Below are 24,159 nucleotides of genomic sequence, written 5' to 3' on the forward strand. Positions count from 1 at the left end.
ATCACTCCATTTTGCAACGCCATGCCATAACCTGTGGACAGCACTTAGTTGGAGCCAATTTCCTCCTACAACAGGACAATGACCCAAAGCACAGCTCCAAACTATGCAGCTTGACCGTATGGTACGTAAGAAGTGCCCATCAAGCCAATCCAACTTGTGGGAGGTGCTTCTGGAAGCATGGGGTGAAGTCTCTTCAGATTACCTCAGCAAATTGACAACTAGAATGCCAAAGGTCTGCAAGGCTGTAATTGCTGCAAATGGAGGATTCTTTGACGAAAGCAAAGTTTGAAGGACACAATTATTATTTCAATTAAAAATCATTATTTATAACCTTATCAACATCTTGACTATATTTCCTATTAATTTTGCAACTCATTTCATGTGTGTTTTCATGGAAAACGAGGACATTTCTAAGTGGTAGTGGTAGTGACTGCAGTAGTAATGGTGGTGACTGGTTATAGTAGTGGTAGTGGTAGTGACTGCAGTAGTAATGGTGGTGACTGGTTATAGTAGTGGTAGTGACTGCAGTAGTAATGGTGGTGACTGGTTATAGTAGTGGTAGTGACTGCAGTAGTAATGGTGGTGACTGGTTATAGTAGTGGTAGTGACTGCAGTAGTAATGGTGGTGACTGGTTATAGTAGTGGTAGTGACTGCAGTAGTAATGGTGGTGACTGGTTATAGTAGTGGTAGTGACTGCAGTAGTAATGGTGGTGACTGGTTATAGTAGTGGTAGTGACTGCAGTAGTAATGGTGGTGACTGGTTATAGTAGTGGTAGTGACTGCAGTAGTAATGGTGGTGACTGGTTATAGTAGTGGTAGTGACTGCAGTAGTAATGGTGGTGACTGGTTATAGTAGTGGTAGTGACTGCAGTAGTAATGGTGGTGACTGGTTATAGTAGTGGTAGTGACTGCAGTAGTAATGGTGGTGACTGGTTATAGTAGTGGTAGTGACTGCAGTAGTAATGGTGGTGACTGGTTATAGTTGAAAAAGTAGGTAAATGGAAAGATTGAATGATTGGTTGATCGGTTGATTGGATAGGATAAGACAGGATAGTATGAAACATGTATAAGTGGGTTTGGTGTCTCTAGTTACTGTTGGTGAGTTATTTTATGAGAAAGTTGGTTTTGTGTCTCTAGCTTGGACATTTTATGCAGATTTTAAATGGTTATATAAAAATAAAAAAGCATAACTGGCATAAAAAAAATGGGAATGCAAGGAACATCTCAACGTTGGTTTGACGTTGATAGCTTAAACGATGTAAGGTCAGCGGCGAATCCAAATACCTCCCAATCAAGCCTATTGGAGCTTTTATGAACATTTAACATGATTATAGTTCAAAAAGTATAAATGGTATAAAAATTCAGAATGCAAGCAATCTAATCTGAATGCAAGCAATTTGAACATCTCAACTTTGGTTTGGTGTTGATAGTTTAAACAGTTTAAGAGGAGAAACGTGCCAAAATGTTCAACCTGGACTCAGGGTTAGACATAACATAGTAAATGTAAATCTATCTCCTCCATTTAGTATAATATGTTTCGTATGGTATGTATTAATTTATGGATGTCCATTATCTATTTCGTATGATACTGTATGTTTACGAATTACAATTTGTACGATATATTACGAATTGAAATTCGTACAATATGTTAAGAATTTGAAATACATATGACGTTACGAATTCCAATTAAGCTAATGTTAGCTAGATGGCTAACGTTAGCTAGGCTAGGGGTTAGGGTTAAGGTTAAGATAAGGTTAAATGGTTAGCTAACATGCTAAGAAGTTGCAAAGTAGTTTAAAAAAGGAGTAAATAGTTGCAAAGTGGCTAACATGCTAAAGTTGTCCGTGGTGAGATTCAAACCCGAAACCTTTGGGTTGCTATATGTTCATGTAATAAAGTAAACTTCTGTCTTATGTAACCATACCAAACATAGCATATCACAGCAATATGAGTGTATTATATTTACTTTTACTATGTTACAACTAGTGTATGAGACCAGGCTGAAATTTCCCCCATGTAAATGAATGGCCCTTTTATTATCATTGAAATGCATTGGGAGCTCATTTAAATATTGTTGTAGTACAAAAAGTATAAATACTGTCAAAAATATTTTCTCAAGCAATCTAAGCTGGGGCAGTCTGCACATTTGAAAGTTGTTTTCGTGTTAATAGCCTGAATCGTTTAATAGCTAGAGCAGGAAGAATAATAATAATAATAATAAGTAGTATGTAAGAAATATAGTTGTGTTTTGCCTTCAGCAAGCACATTAATCGATTTTTTAAATATTCATTCATTTCTTAAAAGTTATTCAAGTATAAATTACAAACTTGACGTATTCATTTCCAAAATGACCCAAATTGCAGGTTGTTTTACATTCCTAGTACCAATCAACTTCCATCAAACCTCTCAACATGTCACAAAGAAGCCTACCACACTTCTAATCAAAACAATACACTTTTTAGGTAAAAAGCTTTCAACTTCAAAGGACTGTTGATTTCAAGTGCAGACGGAAGAGACAATAATGGCCTGACTCAGCAATGACTACTCAGGACTCAATAGCCAAGGTACTTACTTGAAATGCTAGAGCTGGCTCGGCCTCTGCTATGGTATTTACTTCCAAAGAGCTCTTGGAGGGTGGCTCTGATTGCGTTTTGCAGTCTATGGACCTAAAGAGAAAGGACAGAAAGGACAGTTGAATCAATAATACACGCATTAATTACTCCCCAAACACGATTAAGTCAGAGCACTTTACTTTCTTCAGCTTTCTTGATGATGCTTCAACAGTGTGCAGACCTTCTGAAAGGCTCTTTATTTCCAATGTACTGGATCTTCAGGGTTTTGTCTTTATAGCGACCGATTGCTCTTAAGCAATGGGCTGCACTACACTAGATTAATTGAATGAGTGTTTTTTGGTTACCTTTTCTGTGATAATGACAATTTCCAATACCACCTGCAGTAGATACAGTAAGGCAGACATCAGTGAATAGGGAGGGGATGTCCTTTAGATGACCTTTTCATGCACAAAAGAGGCGGGGGTGCCTGAGAAGACTACCGTCATTAGAATAGCTATGATTGTGGCCCCACTTAGGTAAAAATATTCTCTCATACTTTGAACTACTTCACAATTCAAATGAATTAAAGTGAAGAGCGATATGGAAGTGGTGAGTAGAGCAGAGTTTCCCAACTCCGGTCATCCAGTACCCACAACAGCACACATTTTTGTTGTAGCCCCGGACAAACACACCTGATTCAACTTGTCAAGGGCTTGATGATTAGTTGACAAGTAGCATCAGCTGTTCTTGTCCGGGGCCATAACAAAAATATTTATTTTGGGGGTTACTGGATGACCGGAGTTGGGAACCACTGGTGTAGAGTATAGTGCAAAGACACAGCAACTTACCAGATTTGTAACTGACATAGATGTAACAGGTGCATGAAGGTTACTTACCACAGAAGTTCACTGGAGGAGTTTTTCGATGAACCCCGTCTCTCCAATTTCCACTTTCTGCTGCTGTTTCGTTCAGTGTGGACATTGAGCTCCTCCCATTTCTCCAAAGGAGAGGCAATGTTGACTGAAAGGAGCAATCACAGAGAAATCAGTTAACAGCAGGGTACAAGCTAAATTAAGCTAAATAAAATAAAATTGCCAACTGGACAGATCCATGACAGGGACATGCGTTTTTCTTGTTAATGACACCCAGGGTTATTATCAAACTCGATGTCATTAATTAATCAAACTAAGCATTGTCTGACTTGTTACGCATTATTAGAACTCAGTTGAAGAGTAAAAGGCTTTAACCTCCTCAACTTGCTAATGGGAAACTAATCGTCTGTTACCTCTTAATCTATTTTAAGATGATCTGTTCATTACTTACTGCCTGATCCTCCTTCGGATGATCTTGAACATGAACAAGGTCAACTCCTTTGGACTTCATAAGGGAAACTTTTCAATGTGGCAAGGTTGTTTAAGTGTTTAGGAGACTGGGGACGTGAGGTTAATACCATTCCTGGTTTTAATGTGAAAACATGAAACATGAAAACGGCAATGAGTTGTGCTCTAGATATTAGGTAGTCATGACGACATGATACAAAGTAAATTCTGCATAACTATTGGCTGTAAGAGATCATCCTTTAAACATGCACCTAAGTGTTCATCTACACAGCTGTTTGTTTAGTCATACTTGAAAGTGACAATGGCCACTAAACATGATGAGGGACATAGTTGTGGTCCAACAGCCAGTTTAGATCATTATAGTCGGGCAAACCAAAAAATGATCCTGACAAGCGCCATCGAGAATTTATAGTCAATCCCTCATATACATGACATGAGGAATCACTATAAATTGACAATAGTTTCAGTGGTAAACCATCTGGGTAGAAAGAGCAGACGCGCTGAGCTATCCAACCAGGACCAAGACTACTGCTACTGGTAAACCATCTAGGTAGAAAGAGCAGACGCTCTGAGCTATCCAATCAGGACCAAGACTACTGCTACTGGTAAACCATCTGGGTAGAAAAGAGCAGACGCTCTGAGCTATCCAATCAGGACCAAGACTACTGCTACTGGTAAACCGTCTTGGTAGAAAGAGCAGATGCTCTGAGCTATCCAATCAGGACCAAGACTACTGCTACTGGTAAACCATCTGGGTAGAAAGAGCAGACACTCTGAGCTATCTAATCAGGACCAAGACTACTGCTACTGGTAAAAATCTCTCCGCAGACGCTGTGAGTAAGACCTTTAAACAGGTCAACATTCACAAGGCCGCAGGGCCAGACGGATTACCAGGACGTGTACTCTGAGGTTGTGCTGACCAACTGGCAAGTGTCTTCACTGACATTTTCAACCTCTCCCAGTCTGTAATAACAACATGTTTCAAGCAGACCACCATAGTCCCTGTGCCCAAGAACACTAACGTAACCCGCCTAAATTACTACCAACCCCAGTGTACCTGAGTCAAGTGACACTCTTTCAGGAGTGTGGGGACAGGGGACAGTCTGCTCTACATCCACCTGGATCAGCTCGGTCTCGTCCGTCGTCTTCTTCCGGTGAGGCATGTTCTTAGGCCCGTCCCCACGTGACAACAGAGGGCTCTTCTTGTCCTGCTTGCTGTTCCTTCTCTCTCCGGGCTCGCTGAGGTCCAATAGGTCCAATGTGGAGGACAGAACTGGAGGGAGAAATCATACTATAGTGAACAAAAATATAAACGCAACATGTAAAGTGTTGGTCCCATGTTTCATGAGCTGAAATATAAGATCCCAGAAATGTTCTGTACACACAAAAACCTTATTTCTCTCAAATATTGTTCACAAATTTGTTTACATCCCTGTTAGTGAGCATTTATCCTAATCCATCAACCTGACAGGTGTGGCATATCAAGAAGCTGGTTAAATTATGATCATTACACATGTGCACGTTGTGTGGGGACAATAAAAGCACACTCTAAAATGTGAAGTTTTTTCACACAACACATCTGCCACAGATGTATCAAGTTTGTGCAATTAGCATGCGGACTGCAGGAATGTCCACCAGAGCTGTTGCCAGAGAATTTAATGTTCATTTCTCTACCATAAGCCGCCTCCAATGTTGTTTAGAGAATTTGGCAGTACGTCCAACCTGCCTCAAAACCGCAGACCACATGTAACCACGTCAGCCCAGGACCTCCGGCTTCTTCACCTGAGGGATCGTCTGAGACCAGCCAACCGGACATCTGATGAAACTGAGGAGTATTTCTATCTGTAATAAAGCCCTTTTGTGGGGAAAAACTCATTCTGATTGGCTGAGCCATGCTCCCCAGTGGGAGGGCCTGACTCCCAAGTGGGTGGGCCTATGCCCTCTGTTATATAAATATATGTAAACATTCATATACATAGTTCATATATTATACAGCGCCAAGCCAAACCGCCTGACTATGTACCCCTGCTAAAACAGGAACTAGCTCACACAGCCAGCAATAAAACTACCCCCCCTAACACTATCTCCTCAGCTTTGTTGTCTCCCGACCCCAGGAAACAAAGACATTCCATCGCATGAACACATACACCCAGCTATAGTAAACTGCCCTCTACCTCACGAACCCCTGACACAAACATCTCCTAGAATAAACAACTCTTCTCCCCTGCTAATGGTCGGGTGACCAGAACAGAAGACTGCTGTGCACCAATGGGGGCCCGCTCTGGCTAGAGCAAGGCCCGCCTCCAACCCTTTGTGACCAGTCAGAAGACCAAAACGACAAGACTCCACCTACTTTATTCTATGTATAAAAATTAATGTAACCTTTGTATAAGGCCTCTTTTTCACCTGACCCCTCTTCGGGTTATATGAACTAGATCCGTGCACGATGTAAAACAAGATATCTTTGACCAATAAACTGCCTTTTTGATACACCTGATTCCACTCTGTCCAGCGCCGTTGATTTGCATTCCCTATCCAGTAAGACACACTAACACCTCCCAGTCCAAACCATGGCTGAGCACCTGTCCAGTCATGTGAAATCCATAGATTAGGGCTTAATTAATTAATTTCAATTGACTGATTTCCTTATATGAACTGTAACTCAGTAAAATCGTTGAAATTGTTGCTTTTATATCTTTGTTCAGTGTAGTTTAGCTTCTTGGTAGATCAGTTCAAATCTTTGCTTTACAGAGACTCATCTTCCTTAAAGCTGTCAAGACAAACCTAATTAACATTCCTCAACAGACTTGTGACTCTGAAATTGGTGACTCAAGGAGGGATTCATTACGAGACATAACTTTTCACGTCATTGTTGATTTACACACATTTTTTATTTGCAACTCTGGAAAACAATCAGTAACAGTTTTACTTCACATTTCTCTGCACATTGTTGAGTGAATACCTTGTCAAGGGTATTATTTCCATCGGTTGCCCCCTGGTTAGGTACTTCCAGGAGTTTCTCTACCTCACTGAAGATCTAAGTATACTTTGATGGCCAGACTGGGGACAGCTAAGGCAGCCCTGGCGGAGCTTTTCTGTTTGGTAAATTAAGCAATTTAATCCCAGACCATCAGACCGGTAAGGACAAGGACAGGGACCCTTTTTTTAATGGTAAAGGCTTTTTTGTCCATGTTCATTTAACCACTCACATCCTGTAGTATGAGAATGAAAACGCCCTTCCCGCCTTAATAATGATGTCTTGATAGTCAGGTTTCATTTTGATAAAGGTAGCGGCGGCAGGTAGTCTAACGGTTAACAGCGTTGGACCAGTAACCGAAAGGGCGCTGGTTTGAATCCCCGAACCAACTTGGTGAAAAAGCAGTCTGTGGTCTTGTGCAAGGCACTTAACCCTAATTGCTCTGGATAAGAGTGTCTACTAAAATTGTAATAGTTTAATTAACTACCAAGTCAAGGGGCATCTCAGATGCAAACTCAATTTATTGGAGTAAATTAATTTACATTGTGAGTATATTACCATGTTGAGTTATTTAACCGTTGTTTTACCAGGTAAGTTGACTGAGAACACATTCTCATTTACAGCAATAGTTACAGGGGAGAGGAGGGCGCTATAAATGAGCCAATTTTAAACTGAGGATGATTAGGTGGCCATGATGGTATGAAGGCCAGATTGGGAATGGGATCTTTAGAGAACACAGAGGGTCAGGACACCCGTTTAATGTCCCATCCGAAAGACGGCTATTTAAAAAAAAAAAAAAGTACCTTCATTTAACTAGGAAAGTCAGTTAAGAACAAATTCTCATTTACAATGACAGCCTACTGGGGAACAGTGGGTTATAACTGCCTTATTCAGGGGCAGAACAACAGATTTCTACCTTGTCAGCTCAGGGATTTGATATAGCAACCTTTCAGTTATTAGCCCAACGCTCTAACCACTACCTGCATAGATAGATTTAACAGAAGAAAACAAATAAAGGCTAGTTTATTGTCAGGTAATATGCTGAATTGCAGTGGGTGAAGAACACTTAATAATGTCCATGTAGTTCCTTTTGTAAATGCACCATTTTGTGTATTAAACTGTGGCTTTTTTTTGCATTTGTTAAACCTAGTTTGTTAGCGTAAAAGTGTGAGGGAGTATAAAACGCTATCTTAATACAGTCATACATGTTTTTATTTACGTTTCTGCTCTTTTGCTCACCAGTATTTCTACTTGCACATCATCATCTGCTCATTTATCACTCCAGTGTTAATTTGCTAAATTATAATTACTTCGCTCCTATGACCTATTTATTGCCTTACCTCCTCATGCCATTTGCACACACTGTATATAGATATTTTTTTCGATTGTGTTATTGACTGTATGTTTGTTTAATTCCATGTAACTCTGTATTGTTGTAAGTGTTGCACTGCTTTGCTTTATCTTGGCCAGGTCGCAGTTGTAAATGAGAACTTGTTCTCAACTAGCTTACCTGTAAGAGCTAGCATTATATTGATCAAATCAAATCAAATTTATTTATATAGCCCTTCGTACATCAGCTGATATCTCAAAGAGCTGTACAGAAACCCAGCCTAAAACCATAAACAGCAAGCAATGCAGGTGTAGAAGCACGTGTGCTGTGATTTCCCTCACTATACAACTGGGCTCCTGAGTGGTGCAGCGGTCTAAGGCAATGCATCTCAGTGCAAGAGGTGTCACTACAGTCCCTGGTTCAAATCCAGGCTATATCACATCTGGCTATGATTGGGACCTTGCACATTTGACCCAGTGTTGTTGGGGTAGGCTGTCATTGTAAATAAGAATTTGTTTTTAAACTGACTTGCCTAGTTAAATAAAGGATAAATTACAGACATGATCAGCCTCTGCTGTGTGCACACATATCTCTGTAAATAACAATTGCAGTGTGTGAAGAACACTTAATAATGTCCGCGTAGGTCCTTTTGTAAATAACACACTGCTGTTTTATGATAAACGAACGGGATGCTCCTCTGAATGTTATCTGAAGGTAATTAGTGTGTGTGCTGCTCCTTGATATCTCTGTGCTCCTCAAATTAGGAATGCAATTATTAATCAGAGGAAGCGCTTGTGGGAGATGGAGACGTCGCCTGAAGTGTTATCTGTGTCAGGAGAAAAGCCATGTCCTGAAAGAAACCAAGATGGTTGACCTTGAGTCTACTTGAGATGACCTTGAGGCTACTTAGATGATGAGGTTTTCTCCAAATAGTCTTGCCAGCTGGAAGGCATATTTGATGTGTATTGTGTGTATGTATACGAAGGATAGTATACCGTTTCTATCATAGTACATGGATATTGCATTGATAAATAGACAATAAAACACAAGTTAAAAATATAAGTGAAAAACACGACAATATTTACATCATTAACGTTTGGGGATACTCAAGAGAACAATGACGTCTCAGTGGATCTTTCGCGAGATAGGTTATTTTTCTAGCCTATTGGAAATAAAATTGTCCATTGGTATTGTCAAGAGTTGAGAATTTGTGTTAGAGTTTTGTATCGTGACAGCTCAACCTATGGATATTACTGACAAGCGAGTCACTGTTGTTTCCTATGTTTCACTCTCTACGGAGCCACTGACCTTCGGTTGGGAGCCGATCGTCTAAATGACTCATTTTAAATCATCCCAATCTACTCTGTGTGACGACACAGCAAGGAATCAGATCGCCGTAACTCCTGACATTAGCTAGAACAACTGACACAAAAAAAGCCCATGCTTTTAGTTACAGTACTTTCCTCGACACACTAACAACAGAATGAACTGGTCATGTCTGTATACTTAATAATTTCAGGCTAGACACTGACTGGCTAGACTGAAAACGAGCAGCATGCGGTGGCCTCTCACCCTATTGGATCCAACAGTAGGCTCTGACAGTAGGCAGGACAAGGTTCATCTATAAACTACCCCTTTATAGAGATTACCTCCATTTAATCATTTTTTTGTTTGTTGTTTTTTTGACTATTGTCATTGTTGTTTAAGGTCTTATTAATAATGTGGTAAAAACTGAATTGGTAATCTGCTACATGAGCTTCATTCTGTGACTGTGTCCATACGGCTATCGTGCAACATTGCTGCGGTATGTTGTCAGAACTTTGTATTATGCATTGAGTAGAGTAGAAATATTGATGACCACGCTGAAACAATAATACAATTCCCCTGATGTAACTTTAAAGTAGTCCTCTATGACATTAACTTCAGTCAACTTATATAGTGTTACTCCCTTTCACATACAGACCCTGTTACCAAAAAACAGATATGGGGTCTGTGAAAATGGAGCTCTGTTTTTCCAGGTAAATTCATGAACAGTTCCATTGTTAATTTTATTTATTTCACCTTTATTTAACCAGGTAGGCTAGTTGAGAACAAGTTCTCATTTACAACTGCGACCTGGCCAAGATAAAGCAAAGCAGTGCGACTAAAACAACAACACAGAGTTACACGTGGGATAAACAAACATACAGTCAATAACACAATAGAAAAATCTATATACAGTATAGTGTGTGCAAAATAAGTAAGGAGGTAAGGCAATAAATAAGTCATAGTGGCTAAGTAATTACAATTTAGCAATTAACACTGGAGTGATAGATGTGCAGATGAGGATGTGCAGTAGAGATACTGGTGAGTAAATGAGAAGAAAAAGAAAAAAAACTAAATATGTGATGGAAGTAGGTAGTTTGTTGGATGGGCTATGATGGGCTGTGCAGCGATCGGTATGCTGCTCTGACAGATGATGCTTGAAGTTAGTGAGGGGGTTTAACAGCTCTCATATGTGAATTGCAAATCCCCCCCCCCAATGGTTAAACAAAACACACCACCCCTCACAAATTTCTGGTTCATAAAAGGGGGTATACATGCAAGAAAGTTGTAAATAAGGGTCTGTTTGAAAGGGGGTCATATCAACATGGCTTTATTGTTATTATTATTATTATTGTCTGAAATAGGTCATCATGTTATGAAACGCCAATGGCCAATGCATGGAGGGGCTACTACAGCCGTCAGGGCTGGGTAGACAGAGAGGAGAGGGAGGTCAGTGGAGGTACCTGCTGTGTTCGAAGTCACTAGGCGGGCAGCGCCATGGCACTTGGTCTCACAGAGAAAGTCGTCGATGGAGGGGCTTAGCAGGGGGCGGCTCTCTTGTTGCTCACTCACCAGCTGCAAGTGCAAACAGACGACACTGCTTAAAATCACACACAAAATATGCCCTTTTGGCCCTTTTCCTGGAAATGTCAACGTGACCAAGACATTATGATAACAAGTAGTGATGTGTCACTTCATTGGCCATTTCAAACAGTGCATCATGTAATTCAAACAAAGTGATGACACGACCTGACCTACCAATCCCCCATTAGTTCATGAGTGTTCTGTTTTACCCTTTTAAGTGCTGACCACATTGCCCACGTTGACCACAAACATGTCATTCAATAATTCCATCCAAACTTCTGGTGCCCGTCAACAAGCGTCTGCGTAGCCAGGTGCTAAAATAGAACTTGATTGTATTTTTTACACTTGATGCGCTGCAAGTCCCGCCTCTCCCATCTCCTCATTGGTTATTAGGAGCATATAGAGTACCCATGTGGGTTATTGGAAGATGAACTGAGGTCCACACTCCAGTCCAGTTGGTGGTGGTAATGCACCTTAAAGTTGTTTGCCAACTGCTATATAAAGTCCACAGAAGAAGAAGACTGAAGGAGGAGAGATTACTAGAAATTAACTCGGTTTCCCCTTTCATCTGTGTATTAATTGTCAGAGTAGAAAACTCACAATTTTGTGTGACTCAAAATGTGTCAAAATTCTACAAAGATCCAGAAAAAATGACATTTTTCCCCCGGTAAAATAACAACCTAATGTTTATATCCCAGGACAAATTATCTAGCAACAGCAAGCTAGCTAGCTAAATGTCCATGAATGTTTCATGCATTTCGACTTGTCCCCAAATTAATATAGTTGGTTCAGAGTTTGTTTTGATATTTCAACTTCAGTCTCCTGATCGCGTCTGGACAAAATCAATATGCGTGCGATGGCAAACTCATATGTTCGGTCTAGTCAGCATGTTAGGCTCAGTTGAATGCTAGCTCTGTGAATCCTTCATCTGCCTCTCCCAGTGTTCTATCTAGACTAGCTGAGGAGACTAACCTCTCCCAGTGTTCTATCCAGACTAGCTGAGGAGACTAACCTCTCCCAGTGTTCTATCCAGATTAGCTGAGGAGACTAAACTCTCCCAGTGTTCTATCCAGACTAGCTGAGGAGACTAATCTCTCCCAGTGTTCTATCCAGACTAGCTGAGGAGACTAATCTCTCCCAGTGTTCTATCCAGACTAGCTGAGGAGACTAATCTCTTCCAGTGTTCTATCCAGTCTAGCTGAGGAGTCTAATCTCACCCAGTGTTCTATCCAGACTAGCTGAGGAAACTAATCTCTCCCAGTGTTCTATCCAGACTAGCTGAGGAGACTAACCTCTCCCAGTGTACTATCCAAACTAGCTGTGACTAGCTGAGGAAGATACTTACTGGGTGTGTCCCCAAGTGTAATTGCTCAGCCATTAGCAGTTGTTTATCTCAGTTCGCAAACACATGCTGAAGTTAATCACCTTGCCTGTGAGGCATCCTGGACTGTCGCTGTAGGTTTGCCAACACTGCTGTGGCATAGGTTACATCCCATCCATTATAATTACCCCTGAAGTAGTTGCTCTAGTGACAAAAATGTTTCAAAATATGGATTTGTTTTGATATAAAAATAGCCCCACCATCATTATTGTCTGCTTGTACAATGCTGTCGAAGAGGAAACATGACATTTGCCATCCCTGATCTCCAGAGCAAATTCTTTTCAGGCAGAAACTTAATGATACAAAAGCTGAATAACAGAAGCACATCCAGGTGTGTTTAGCAGGTGCTGGAGTTATAGGTGAACTCATGAACAATAAAAGGACAATGCCACACACTGCTGCTCATGCTCCCAGGTGATTTTTATTATAACAACGTTTTGTTCTTAAGTCTTCATCAGGCATCCATATCCCAGCTGGGGTTGGAAGGCCCTATACATAGGGGCAGTGCTCAGTGACATCACTTCCTGAAGCAGGAAGTAAAAACATATAACATAGGTTCACAATATCAACATTCAATATATAAAAATATATAATCATACATGAAGAATGTGATCAATATTTACAGTCAAAAGTTTGAACACACCTACTCATTCAAGTGTTTTTCTTTATTTGTACTATTTTCTACATTGTAGAATAGTAGTGACGACATCAAAACTATGAAATAACACATGGAATCATGTAGTAACCAAAGAAGTGTTAAACAAATCAAAATCTATTTTATATTTGAGATTCTTCAAAATAGCCACCTTTGCCTTGATGACAGCTCTGCACACTCTTGGCATTCTCTCAACCAGCTTCATGAGGAATGCTTTTCCAACAGTCTTGAAAGAGTTCCCACATATACTGAGCACTTGTTGGCTGCTTTTCCTTCACTCTGTGGTCCAACTCATCCCAAACCATCTAAATTGGGTTGAGGTCAGGTGATTGTGGAAGCCAGGTCATCTGATGCAGCACTCCATCACTCTCCTTGGTCAAATAACCCTTGCACAGCCTGGAGGTGTGTTTTGGGTCATTGTCCTGTTTGAAAAAAAACGATAGTCCAAATAAGCGCAAACCAGATGGGATGGCATATCCCCACAGAATGCGGTGGTAGCCATGCTGGTTAAGTGTGCCTTGAATTCTAAATAAATCGCTGACAGTGTCACCAGCAAAGCACCCCCACACCATCACACCTCCTCCTTGTATTTGGGATACAATTTCTGAGGCTGGTAACTCTAATGAACTTATCCTCTGCAGCAGAGGTAACTCTGGGTCTTCCTTTCATGTGGCGGTCCTCATGAGAGCCAGTTTCATCATAGCGCTTGATGGTTTTTGCGACTGCACTTGAAAAAACGTTCAAAGTTCTTGACATTTTTCGTATTGACTGAGCTTCACGTCTTAAAGTAATGATGGACTGTCGTTACTCTTTGCTTATTTGAGCTGTTCTTGCTATAATATGGACTTGGTCTTTTACCAAATACGGCTATCTTCTGTATACCCCCCTACCTTGTCACAACACAACTGATTGGCTCAAACGCATTAAGAATGAAAGAAATTCCACAAATGAACTTTTAAGAAGGCTCACCTGTTAATTGAAATGCATTCCAGGTGCCTACCTCGTGATGCTGATTAAGAGAATGCCAAGAGTGTGCAAAGCTGTCAAGGTGAAGGGTGGCTATTTGAAGAATCTCAAATATGAAATCTTTTTTGGTTACTACATGATTCCATATGTGTTATTTCATAGTTTTGATGTCTTCACTATTATTTGGCAATGTAGAAAATTGTAAAAAGAAAGAAAAACCCTTGAATGAGGTGTTCTGAAACTATTGACCGGTAGTGTGTGTGTATATATATATATATATATTTGAAGTCGGAAGTTTACATACACTTAGGTTGGAGTCATTAATACTTGTATTTAAACCACACCACAAATGTATTGTTAACAAACTATAGTTTTGGCAAGTCGGTTAGGACATCTACTTTGCGCATGACACAAGTAATTTTTCCAAGAATTGTTTATAGACAGATTATTTCACTTATAATTCACTGTATCACAATTCCAGTGGGTCAGATGTTAACATACACTAAGTTGACTGTGCCTTTAAACAGCTTGGAAAATTCCAGAAAATTATGTAATGGCTTTAGAAGCTTCTGATAGGCTAATTGACATCATTTGAGTCAATTGGAGGTGTACCTGTGGATGTATTTCAAGGCCAACCTTCAAACTCAGTGCCTCTTTGCTTGACACCATGGGAAAATCAGCCAAGACCTCAGAAAAATAATTGTAGACCTCCACAAGTCTGGTTCATCCTTGGGAGCAATTTCCAAACGCCTGAAGGTTCATCTGTACAAATAATAATACACAAGTATAAACACCATGGGACCATGCAGCCATCATACCGCTCAGGAAGGAGACGCGTTCGGTCTCCTGGAGATGAACGTACTTGGGTGCGACAAGTGCAAATCAATCCCAGAACAACAGCAAAGGATCTGGTGAAGATGCTGGAGGAAACAGGTACAAAAGCATCTATATCCACAGTTAAACGAGTCCTATATCGACATAACCTGAAAGGACGCTCAGCAAGGAAGAAGCCACAGCTCCAAAACCGCCATAAAATTTTAACTGCACATGGGTTCAAAGATCGTACTTTTTGGAGAAATGTCCTCTGGTCTGATGAAACAAAAATAGAACTGTTTGGCCATAATCATTATGTTTGGAGGAAAAAGGAGGAGGCTTGCAAGCTGAAGAACACCATCCCAACCGTGAAATACGGGGCTGGCAGCATCATGTTGTGTGGGGGTGCTTATCTGCAAGACAGACTGGTGCACTTCACAAAATAGATGGCATCACGAGGGAGGAAAATTATGTGGATATATTGAAGCAACATCTCAAGACATCAGTCAGGAAGTTAAAGCTTGGTCGCAAATGGGTCTTCCAAATGGCAAGCATACTTCCAAAGTTGTGGCAAAATGGCTTAAGGACAACAAAGTCAAGGTATTGGAATGGCCATCACAAAGCCATTCACAAATTTGTGGGCAGAAGTGAAAAAGTTTGTGTGAGCAATGAGGCCTACAAACCTGGCTCCGTTACACCAGCTCTGTCAGGAGGAATGGGCCAAAATGCACTTAACTTTTTGTGGAAAGCTTGTGGAAGGCTACCTGAAACATTTGACCCATGTTGAACAATTTAAAGGCAATGCTACCAAATACTAATTGAGTGTATGTAAACTTCTGACCCACTGGGAATGTGATGAAAGAAATAAAAGCTGAAGTAAATAATTCTCTCTACAATTCTCTCTACTACTATTCTGACATTTCACATTCTTAAAATAAAGTGTTGATCCTAACTGACCTAAGACGGGGAATTTTTACCAGGATTAAATGTCAGGAATTGTGAAAAACTGAGTTTAAATGTATTTGGCTAAGGTGTGTGTAAACTTTTGACTTCAACTGTGTGTATATATATACACTGCTCAAAAAAATAAAGGGAACACTTAAACAACACAATGTAACTCCAAGTCAATCACAATTCTGTGAAATCAAACTGTCCACTTAGGAAGCAACACCTATTGACAATCAATTGCACATGCTGTTGTGCAAAACAATGCAAAACAGGTGGAAATTATAGGCAATTAGCAAGACACCCCCAAAAAAGGAGTGGTACTGCAGGTGGTGACCACAGACCACTTCTCAGTTCCTATGCTTCCTGGCTGATGTTTTGGTCACTTTTGAATGCTGGTGGTGCTTTCACTCTAGTGGTAGCATGAGACGGAGTCTACAACCCACACAAGTGTCTCAGGTAGTGCAGCTCATCAGGGATGGCACATCAATGCGAGCTGTGGCAAGAAGGTTTGCTGTGTCTGTCAGCGTAGTGTCCAGAGCATGGAGGCGCTACCAGGAGACAGGCCAGTACATCAGGAGACGTGGAGGAGGCCGTAGGAGGGCAACAACCCAGCAGCAGGACCGCTACCTCCGCCTTTGTGCAAGGAGGAGCACTGCCAGAGCCCTGCAAAATGACCTCCAGCAGGCCACAAATGTGCATGTGTCTGCTCAAATGGTCAGAAACAGACTCCATGAGGGTGGTATGAGGGCCCGACGTCCACAGGTGGGGGTTGTGCTTATAGCCCAACACCGTGCAGGACGTTTGGCATTTGCCAGAGAACACCAAGATTGTCAAATTCGCCACTGGCGCCCTGTGCTCTTCACAGATGAAAGCAGGTTCACACTGAGCACATGTGACAGAGTCTGGAGACGCCGTGGAGAACGTTCTGCTGCCTGCAACATCCTCCAGCATGACCGGTTTGGCGGTGGGTCAGTCATGGTGTGGGGTGGCATTTCTTTGGGGGGCCGCACAGCCCTCCATGTACTCGCCAGAGGTAGCCTGACTGCCATTAGGTACCGAGATGAGATCCTCAGACCCCTTGTGAGACCATATGCTGGTGCGGTTGGCCCTGGGTTCCTCCTAATGCAAGACAATGTTAGACCTCATGTGGCTGGAGTGTGTCAACAGTTCCTGTAAGAGGAAGGCATTGATGCTATGGACTGGCCCGTCCGTTCCCCAGACCTGAATCCAATTGAGCACATCTGGGACATCATGTCTCGCTCCATCCACCAGACTGTCCAGGAGTTGGCGGATGCTTTAGTCCAGGTCTGGGAGGAGATCCCTCAGAAGACCATCCGCCACCTCATCAAGAGCATGCCCAGGCGTTGTAGGGAGGTCATACAGGCACGTGGAGGCCACACACACTACTGAGCCTCATTTTGACTTGTTTTAAGGACATTACATCAAAGTTGGATCAGCCTGTAGTGTGGTTTTCCACTTAAAACTCCAAATCAGACCTCCATGGGTTGATAAATTTGATTTCCATTGATAATTTTTGTGTGATTTTGTTGTCAGCACATTCAACTATGTAAAGAAAAAAGTATTTAATAAGAATATTTCATTCATTCAGATCTAGGATGTGTTATTTTAGTGTTCCCTTAATTTTTTTTGAGCAGTGTATATATAATAGACCATTTTCAATTAGGGTAAAAACAAGAGAATAGTTTGGACATTTTGGAACTTTAAAAACATTTTTAAGTCAAACTCCTCGTTAAGGCCAAGAGTAGATAATGTGTTGAGCCTGTGGATCCAGAAAGTGTCCCTTTGAAGAAGTTTCCTCTCAATGTCCCCTCCCTGTGTGACATCTTGAAGATTTCTATTCCAATGCATCTCAGAGAGCTAATAGGATGTGAGAATCTTAATGATGGCACTAAAATATGTATTACTATCCATGAGGTTGCACACAGCCTGCCATACGCTTGATATGAAAGGTGATGCCCACGGCTTCATGATCCGTCTGTATGTGCTCAATGTGTGGCTCTAACAATGACAGATGTTCCCGCAACTATATTTTCTGGGAATTAATGATGTGGCTGTTTATTAGCCATTACGGCCAAATTGAAAACAAAAACTTTTACCCCTTTTTAGACAACTTGGACATTATCCAATTATGGTTACGGTTATGAAAAGTATCACATACGTTTACATTTTATGTTTGCTGGGGAGAACCATTTGAGTTCAAAGATGCTGGAACTGTAATAGCTAAGTGTTGCACGGAGGCACCTCCAGCCAGGATTTCATGATCGATGGTTTTATATTGGATGCCTTACTCTATTTCACCCTCTAAACCTCAAAGCGTATCTTCCTACAGTATATTTGCAAGCAGAATATGGGCCCTTAATGAGAAAAGTGAATCATTTCGGAGCCCCCGTCACTTAATTAGATGATCTCCACTTATTCAATTAAAAAAGGCGCCTCTCTTTTGGCAAAAATATAAAAAGATTGCTGACATTAATGGGAATTATTAAAGGGACAGACCTCATCCGGGAAATGACAACCGATGGCTCAGAGAACCACTGAGAGAAGCCCTGCCGGGCCATTATAGACGTGCGGGACACAGAATAACAAACTGCTCTGTTTATTGCTTATTCATCATTATAAACTCGGTGGTTCGAGCCCTGAATGCTGATTGGCTGACAGCCGTGGTTTATCAGGTTGCCATTCCTGTAATATAACAATGTTGGGTGAATCAGTGCTACCTCAGGCCATGCAAGAGTTACATTCTTGTTATGTCACCAGTCAGCTCCTGATGAAATCAAGTGGACATTTTTCAAATATCAAACTTTAAGCTTAGTGTAGGCAATGGCTAGCGAAGTAATCGCACAAGCAATCGCAACATACTGTTAAACAGATTTCAAAATGGCAGGCATTTCATTCCTCTCTCTGGTATTGTCAGTTTGATCATAGTTTGTTCCCGTGTTCATCGAAGAGAGAAGATAGAGGCAGTCTCTTAACATTTCATTCATTCACCATTGTCATTATTGTTGGTCAGACCACCAGTGTATTTCCATGTCCTGACCCTGTGAGTGACATATACAGGGTGGTCCTAAGGCAGGGTTGTCAAATTCATTCCATGGAGGGCGTAGTGTCTGCTAGTTTTTGTCTTTTTCCTTTTAATTAAGACCTAGATAACCGGGTGAGGGGAGCTCCTAACCTTAATTGATCAATTACGTTTGACACGTGTCCTACACACACACAAAAAAAAAAAAGAGGGGTTCAACAAGGGTTGTTCTTCTAAGATCCTGAAAGTCTAAGACCCCCAAAAGGTTATTTCAAGAACCCCATAGGAGGTGGGGGTCATCAAGTTGGCGCAAATCTTTCTAGAACAGAAAATGGACACAATTCAATGGATATTGATCAACAAAGAGGTTAAAATATGTTTGCTATAAGAATATGCTGAAGGCTGTTTTGTGTTCAGATGACTGAACTGCTCACTTTTGTGTCAGTGTCTACAGGTATACAGACGAGGAGGCATACAAAGGTATGCCAATTGGTATGTTATGCAGATCACATGTACCATCCTCCTCCCTGACCTCTTCAATGAATATCCCATAGGCCTCTACATTATGTGGTATGTGCATGAAAACCATACAGGCTTTTTCATGAACATTTTCCACAAAATCTAAAGTATGAATACTGTTGTGTGCATGTTTTGTTAATCATCTGTATAATTACTATTTTGGGGGGGGGGATTCACAGACTTCACACTCCCTACACCTCTGATGAATATAACAGGAAACCTGTTCAATCAACATGCACTGTAAAATCATTCTGGCTATGGATACGGAGAACATCAACACATTAACATCCACACGCCAGAGGATATACACATTGGACTTGGGGCTCTGCTGGGAGTTTACCTCATATTTAGAATTTTTTTATTCTGCTTTGCCACAAAAATCATAATAAACACTGACAATAAAAAAAAATGGTGCTATTGTTGTTATTGTTACGTGCATTATTATTATTAAATCATAAGGGAGGGGTTAGTTAAAAAAATGTACCCCAAAAGGTTCTTCAAAAGGTTATTTGAGGATCCATTAAAAGGGGTTCTTTGAAGAAGGAGAAGGGGTTCCCCATCAGTTTCAATGTGAAGAACCCCTAAAGAATACTCCAGAAACCTTTTCTTTTTAGAGTGTAGTGTGTCCATGATGGAAGCTATTGGAAAGATGTGTCCATCATGGAGACCCTGGGACTTCCCTGTAGATGTCACTCACACAGTCAGGTGAAGGCTAGCGGCACATGTAAATACACTGTGCACACATCGTAGGAAGCCCTTAGAGACCCGGGATATAAAGGCCAATGGCAAATTAAATCCATTCAAAGTTTAAATTCCATTCATGGACGCATGTGCCTGTGTAACTTTTGACAACACTTTCAACTTTGCCGACGGTGATCAGTGGGGAACATCTGTCGGTGAATAACGATTTATTTCCGTCACATTTGCGTAATGTTCGCAGAGGACAAGCATTATGTGATGCATTATGGAGAGACGGCTCGTGAAACTCGTGAATATGATGTTCACGTGATGATCGCCCATAAAGGTAGCCTTCCTTCAATGCCTCCCATCTATTTAGCGTCAAATAAGACAAATTGCGGTGCCAGGATGCAGGCCAAAAACCTTGTCTGTAGACGAGTGTGCGTCGTGAGGTGGATCATCACTAACTGTAGCTCTTAATGGGATTCCTAACCCTTCCTTTCCCTTGACAGAATAGTGTAATTTAAGGTCAGTTTTCACACAGAGGGGTTTTGCAATTAAATTCCCTGACATTTTGAATTGATGAGATAACATACCAATTATGAACTAATTGGATATGGGGTCTCCCTCACACTACTGAATTATATTGTGCTACGTTTTATGGGTTAAGTACGTAGCCTATTGAGACATAAAGAGATAAATAATTGACATCACTAAGAGCCCCTATTGAATGAAAGTTGGTAACTAACTTTCCAGTGTGAAGCGGTTTTCTTGCTCGGCACACATGTACGTTGGACGCATTCACACAGTGAAACAAAAATAATCCAAATGTCTTATCGATTCAAGAAAATGCTTTCGTACATATTTTATGTCTTATTTCTATTTAATATGTGTTTTTGTTCTACCTTATGTTATTTTTGTGTTCTACATTGATATCGATTACTGCATTGTTGGGTTTAGAGCTTACCAAGAAAGGCATTTCACAGTACTTGTGCAAATGACGTTAAAACTGGAAACTTTTATACAGGAACCTGGTTAGGCCTATTCCTTTTTCATATTCAGCTTCAAGTTTTATCTCTCATATGTACGGGATACACATGGATACACCAGTGGAGGCTGCTGAGGGGAGGATGGCTCATAATAACGACTGGAATGAAATAAATGGTATTCACTCCATTCCAGTTATAATACTCCCTTCCAGACATTATTATGAGCTGTCCCTCCCCTCAGCAGGCATCCATCCTCCAAAGAAATGCTTACTTGCAGGTTCCTTCTCAACAATTCCACATCAATAACAGATAATACAATATAAGAATATGAACATAAAGTAAAAGGCTCAGTAGAAAATAAAATAAACATTTTGGCATAATTATAATACAGGAAGGCAACAATTAATAGTGCAATGTTAACACGTGTTTTGTGGAAGTGGGTTTGGGGGGCTAGTATTTAAATGATTAAGTATTTAGCCCTCCCAGAGTCTGGAAGCAGCAGCAGATGGGCGAGTGAGTGAGTGAGTGCATGTGCGGAGAATCAGAGCATGGAGGTCAGGCCAGTTCAAGTGTTCAGCAGTCTGATGGCTTGTAGATAGAAACTGTCTCTGAGCCTGTTGGTGTCAGACCTCATGCTGCGATACCGTCTGCTCGACGATAAGGGAGAGAGCAGCTCATGGCTAGGGTGTGTTGGGGTCCTTGATGATGCTGCGGGCCTTCCTGAGACACCGGTTCGTGTAGATGTCCTGGATGGGTGGGAACACGGTCCCAGTGATGTACTGGGCCATCTTCACCACCCGCTGGAGGGCCTTGTGGTCGTGGACGGAGCAATTCCCATACTGGTCCGTGATGCAACTGGTCAGGACGCTCTCGATGGTGCAGCGGTAGTATTTGGAGAGGACCTGGGGTGGCATACCGAATTTCTTCAGACGCCTTAAGAAGTAGAGATGCTGCTGCGCCCTCTTGACAAGAGTGGTGGTGTTGTTGGTCCATGACAAGTACTCTGTGATGTGGACGCAGAGGTACTTAAACCTGCTGACTCTCTCTACTGCAGTCCCTTTGATGTGGATCGGGGCATGTTCCCTCCTCTGCCTTCTGAAGTCAACAATCAACCAATGTTTGGCTGACGTTAAGGGAGAGGTTGTTGTCCTGGCACAACAATGCCAGTTCACTTAAAATGCAGTTTTAAGAAAATATTTACTAAATAAACTAAAGTTTTTAAAAAAGAGAGTAAAAATAAAATAACAATAACGAGGCTATACGGAGGTACCGGTACTGAGTCAATGTGCGGGGGTACAGGTTAGTCAATGTAATTGAGGTAATATGTACATGTACATAGGGATAAAGTGACTATGCATAGATAATACACAGCGAGTAGCAGCAGCATAAAAAGGGGGAGGGGGCTCAATGCAAATAGTCCGGTTAGCCATTTGATTAGCTGTTCAGCAGCCTTATGGCTTGGGGGTAGAAGCTGTTAAGAAGCCTTTTGGACCGAGACTTGGTGCTCCAATACCGACTGTTGTGCGTTAGCAGAGAGAACAGTCTATGACAAGGGAACTAGAGTCTTTGGCTATTTTTAAGGCTTTTCTCTGACACCGCCTGGTATAGAGGTCCTGGATGGCAGGAAGCTTTCCCCAGTGATGTACTGGGCTGTACGCACTACCCTTTGTAGCTCCTTGCAGTCGGAGGCCGAGCAGTTGCCATACCAGGCGGGGATGCAACCAGTCGGGATGCTCTCGATGGTGCAGCTGTAGAACCTTTTAAGGATCTAAGGACCCATGCCAAATCTTCTCAGTCTGAGAATATGCGTTGTTGTGCCCTCTTCACAACTGTCTTGATGTGTTTGAACCATGATAGTTTGTTGATAATGTGGACACCAAGGAACTTGAAGCTCTCAACCTGCTCCACTACAGCCCCGTTGATGAATGGGGGCGTGCTCAGCCTTCTTTTTCCTGTAGTCCACAATCATCTCCTTTGTCTTGATCACATTGAGGGAGAGGTTGTTGTCCTGGCACCATACTGCTAGGTCTCTGACCTCCTCCCTATAGGCTGTCTCATCGTTCTCGGTAATCAGGTCTACCACCGCTGTGTCGTCGGCAAACTTAATGATGGTGTTGGAGTCCTGCTTGGCCATGCAGTCATGAGTGAACAGGGAGTGCAGGAGGGGTCTAAGCATGCACTGCTGAGGGGCCCCCGAATTGAGGATCAGTGTGGCAGATGTGTTGTTACCTACCCTTACCACCGTGGGGCAGCCCATCAGAAAGTCCAAGATCCAGTTTCAAAGGAAGGTATTTAGTCCCAGGTTCCTTAGCTTAGTGATGAGCTTTGAAGGCACTATGGTGTTGAACACTGAGCTGTCATCAATTAACAGAATTCTCACGTAGTGTTCTTTTTGTCCAGGTGGGAAAGGGCAGAGTGGAGTGCAATAGAGATTGCGTCATCTGTCGATCTGTTCGTGCGGTATGCGAATTGGAGTGGGTCTAGGGTTTCTGGGATGATGCTGTTGATGTGAGTCATGACCAGCCTTTCAAAGCACTTCATGGCTACAGATGTGAGTACTACGGTCGGTAGTCATTTAGGAAGGTTACCTTGGTGTTCTTAGGCAAAGGAACTATGGTGGTCTGTTTGAAACATGTAGGTATTACACACTTGGTCAGGGACAGGTTGAAAATGTCAGTGAAGAAACTTGCCAGTTTATCAGCGCATACTCTGAGTACACGTCCTGGTAATGCATCTGGCCCTGTGGCCTTGTTAATGTTGACCTGTTTAAAGGTCCTACTCACGGAGTGATCAGACAGTCATCCAGAACAGCTGGTGCTCCTCATGCATGCTTCAGTGTTGTTTGCCTCAAAGTGCATAAAAGTAATTTAGCTCGTCTCGTATGCTCGTTTCACTAGGCAGCACGCGGCTGCGCTTCCCTTTGTAGTCTGTAATAGTTTGCAGGCCCTGCCACATCCGACGAGCATCGGAGCCGGTGTAGTAGGATTCAATCTCAGTCCTGTATTGACGCTTTGCCTGTTTGATGGTTTGTCGGAGGGCATAGAGGGATTTCTTATAAGCGTCCGGGTTAGAGTCCCTCTC

General features: G+C 41.8%; 1 protein-coding gene across 3 annotated transcripts in view; it reads right to left on the reverse strand.

The window, feature by feature from the left end:
* LOC109888508 (PEX5-related protein) overlaps positions 1-24,159 on the reverse strand; it is a 170,523-nt gene that overhangs the window by 70,617 nt on the left and 75,747 nt on the right. For all 3 annotated transcript variants that reach the window (XR_004209638.1, XM_031822374.1, XM_031822373.1), the window contains 4 exons: positions 10,969-11,080; positions 4,951-5,166; positions 3,450-3,573; positions 2,574-2,667 (listed from right to left, as the gene is read on the reverse strand). Coding sequence is in view for 2 of the 3 variants with exons in the window: in XM_031822374.1 (XP_031678234.1) it covers positions 2,574-2,667; positions 3,450-3,573; positions 4,951-5,166; positions 10,969-11,080 (546 nt within the window). In the remaining variant the exon portion in view is untranslated. The remainder of the gene's footprint in view (positions 1-2,573; positions 2,668-3,449; positions 3,574-4,950; positions 5,167-10,968; positions 11,081-24,159) is intronic.

Source organism: Oncorhynchus kisutch, linkage group LG4 (genome assembly GCF_002021735.2).
Source record: "Oncorhynchus kisutch isolate 150728-3 linkage group LG4, Okis_V2, whole genome shotgun sequence".
Taxonomy (NCBI): Eukaryota; Metazoa; Chordata; class Actinopteri; order Salmoniformes; family Salmonidae; genus Oncorhynchus; species Oncorhynchus kisutch.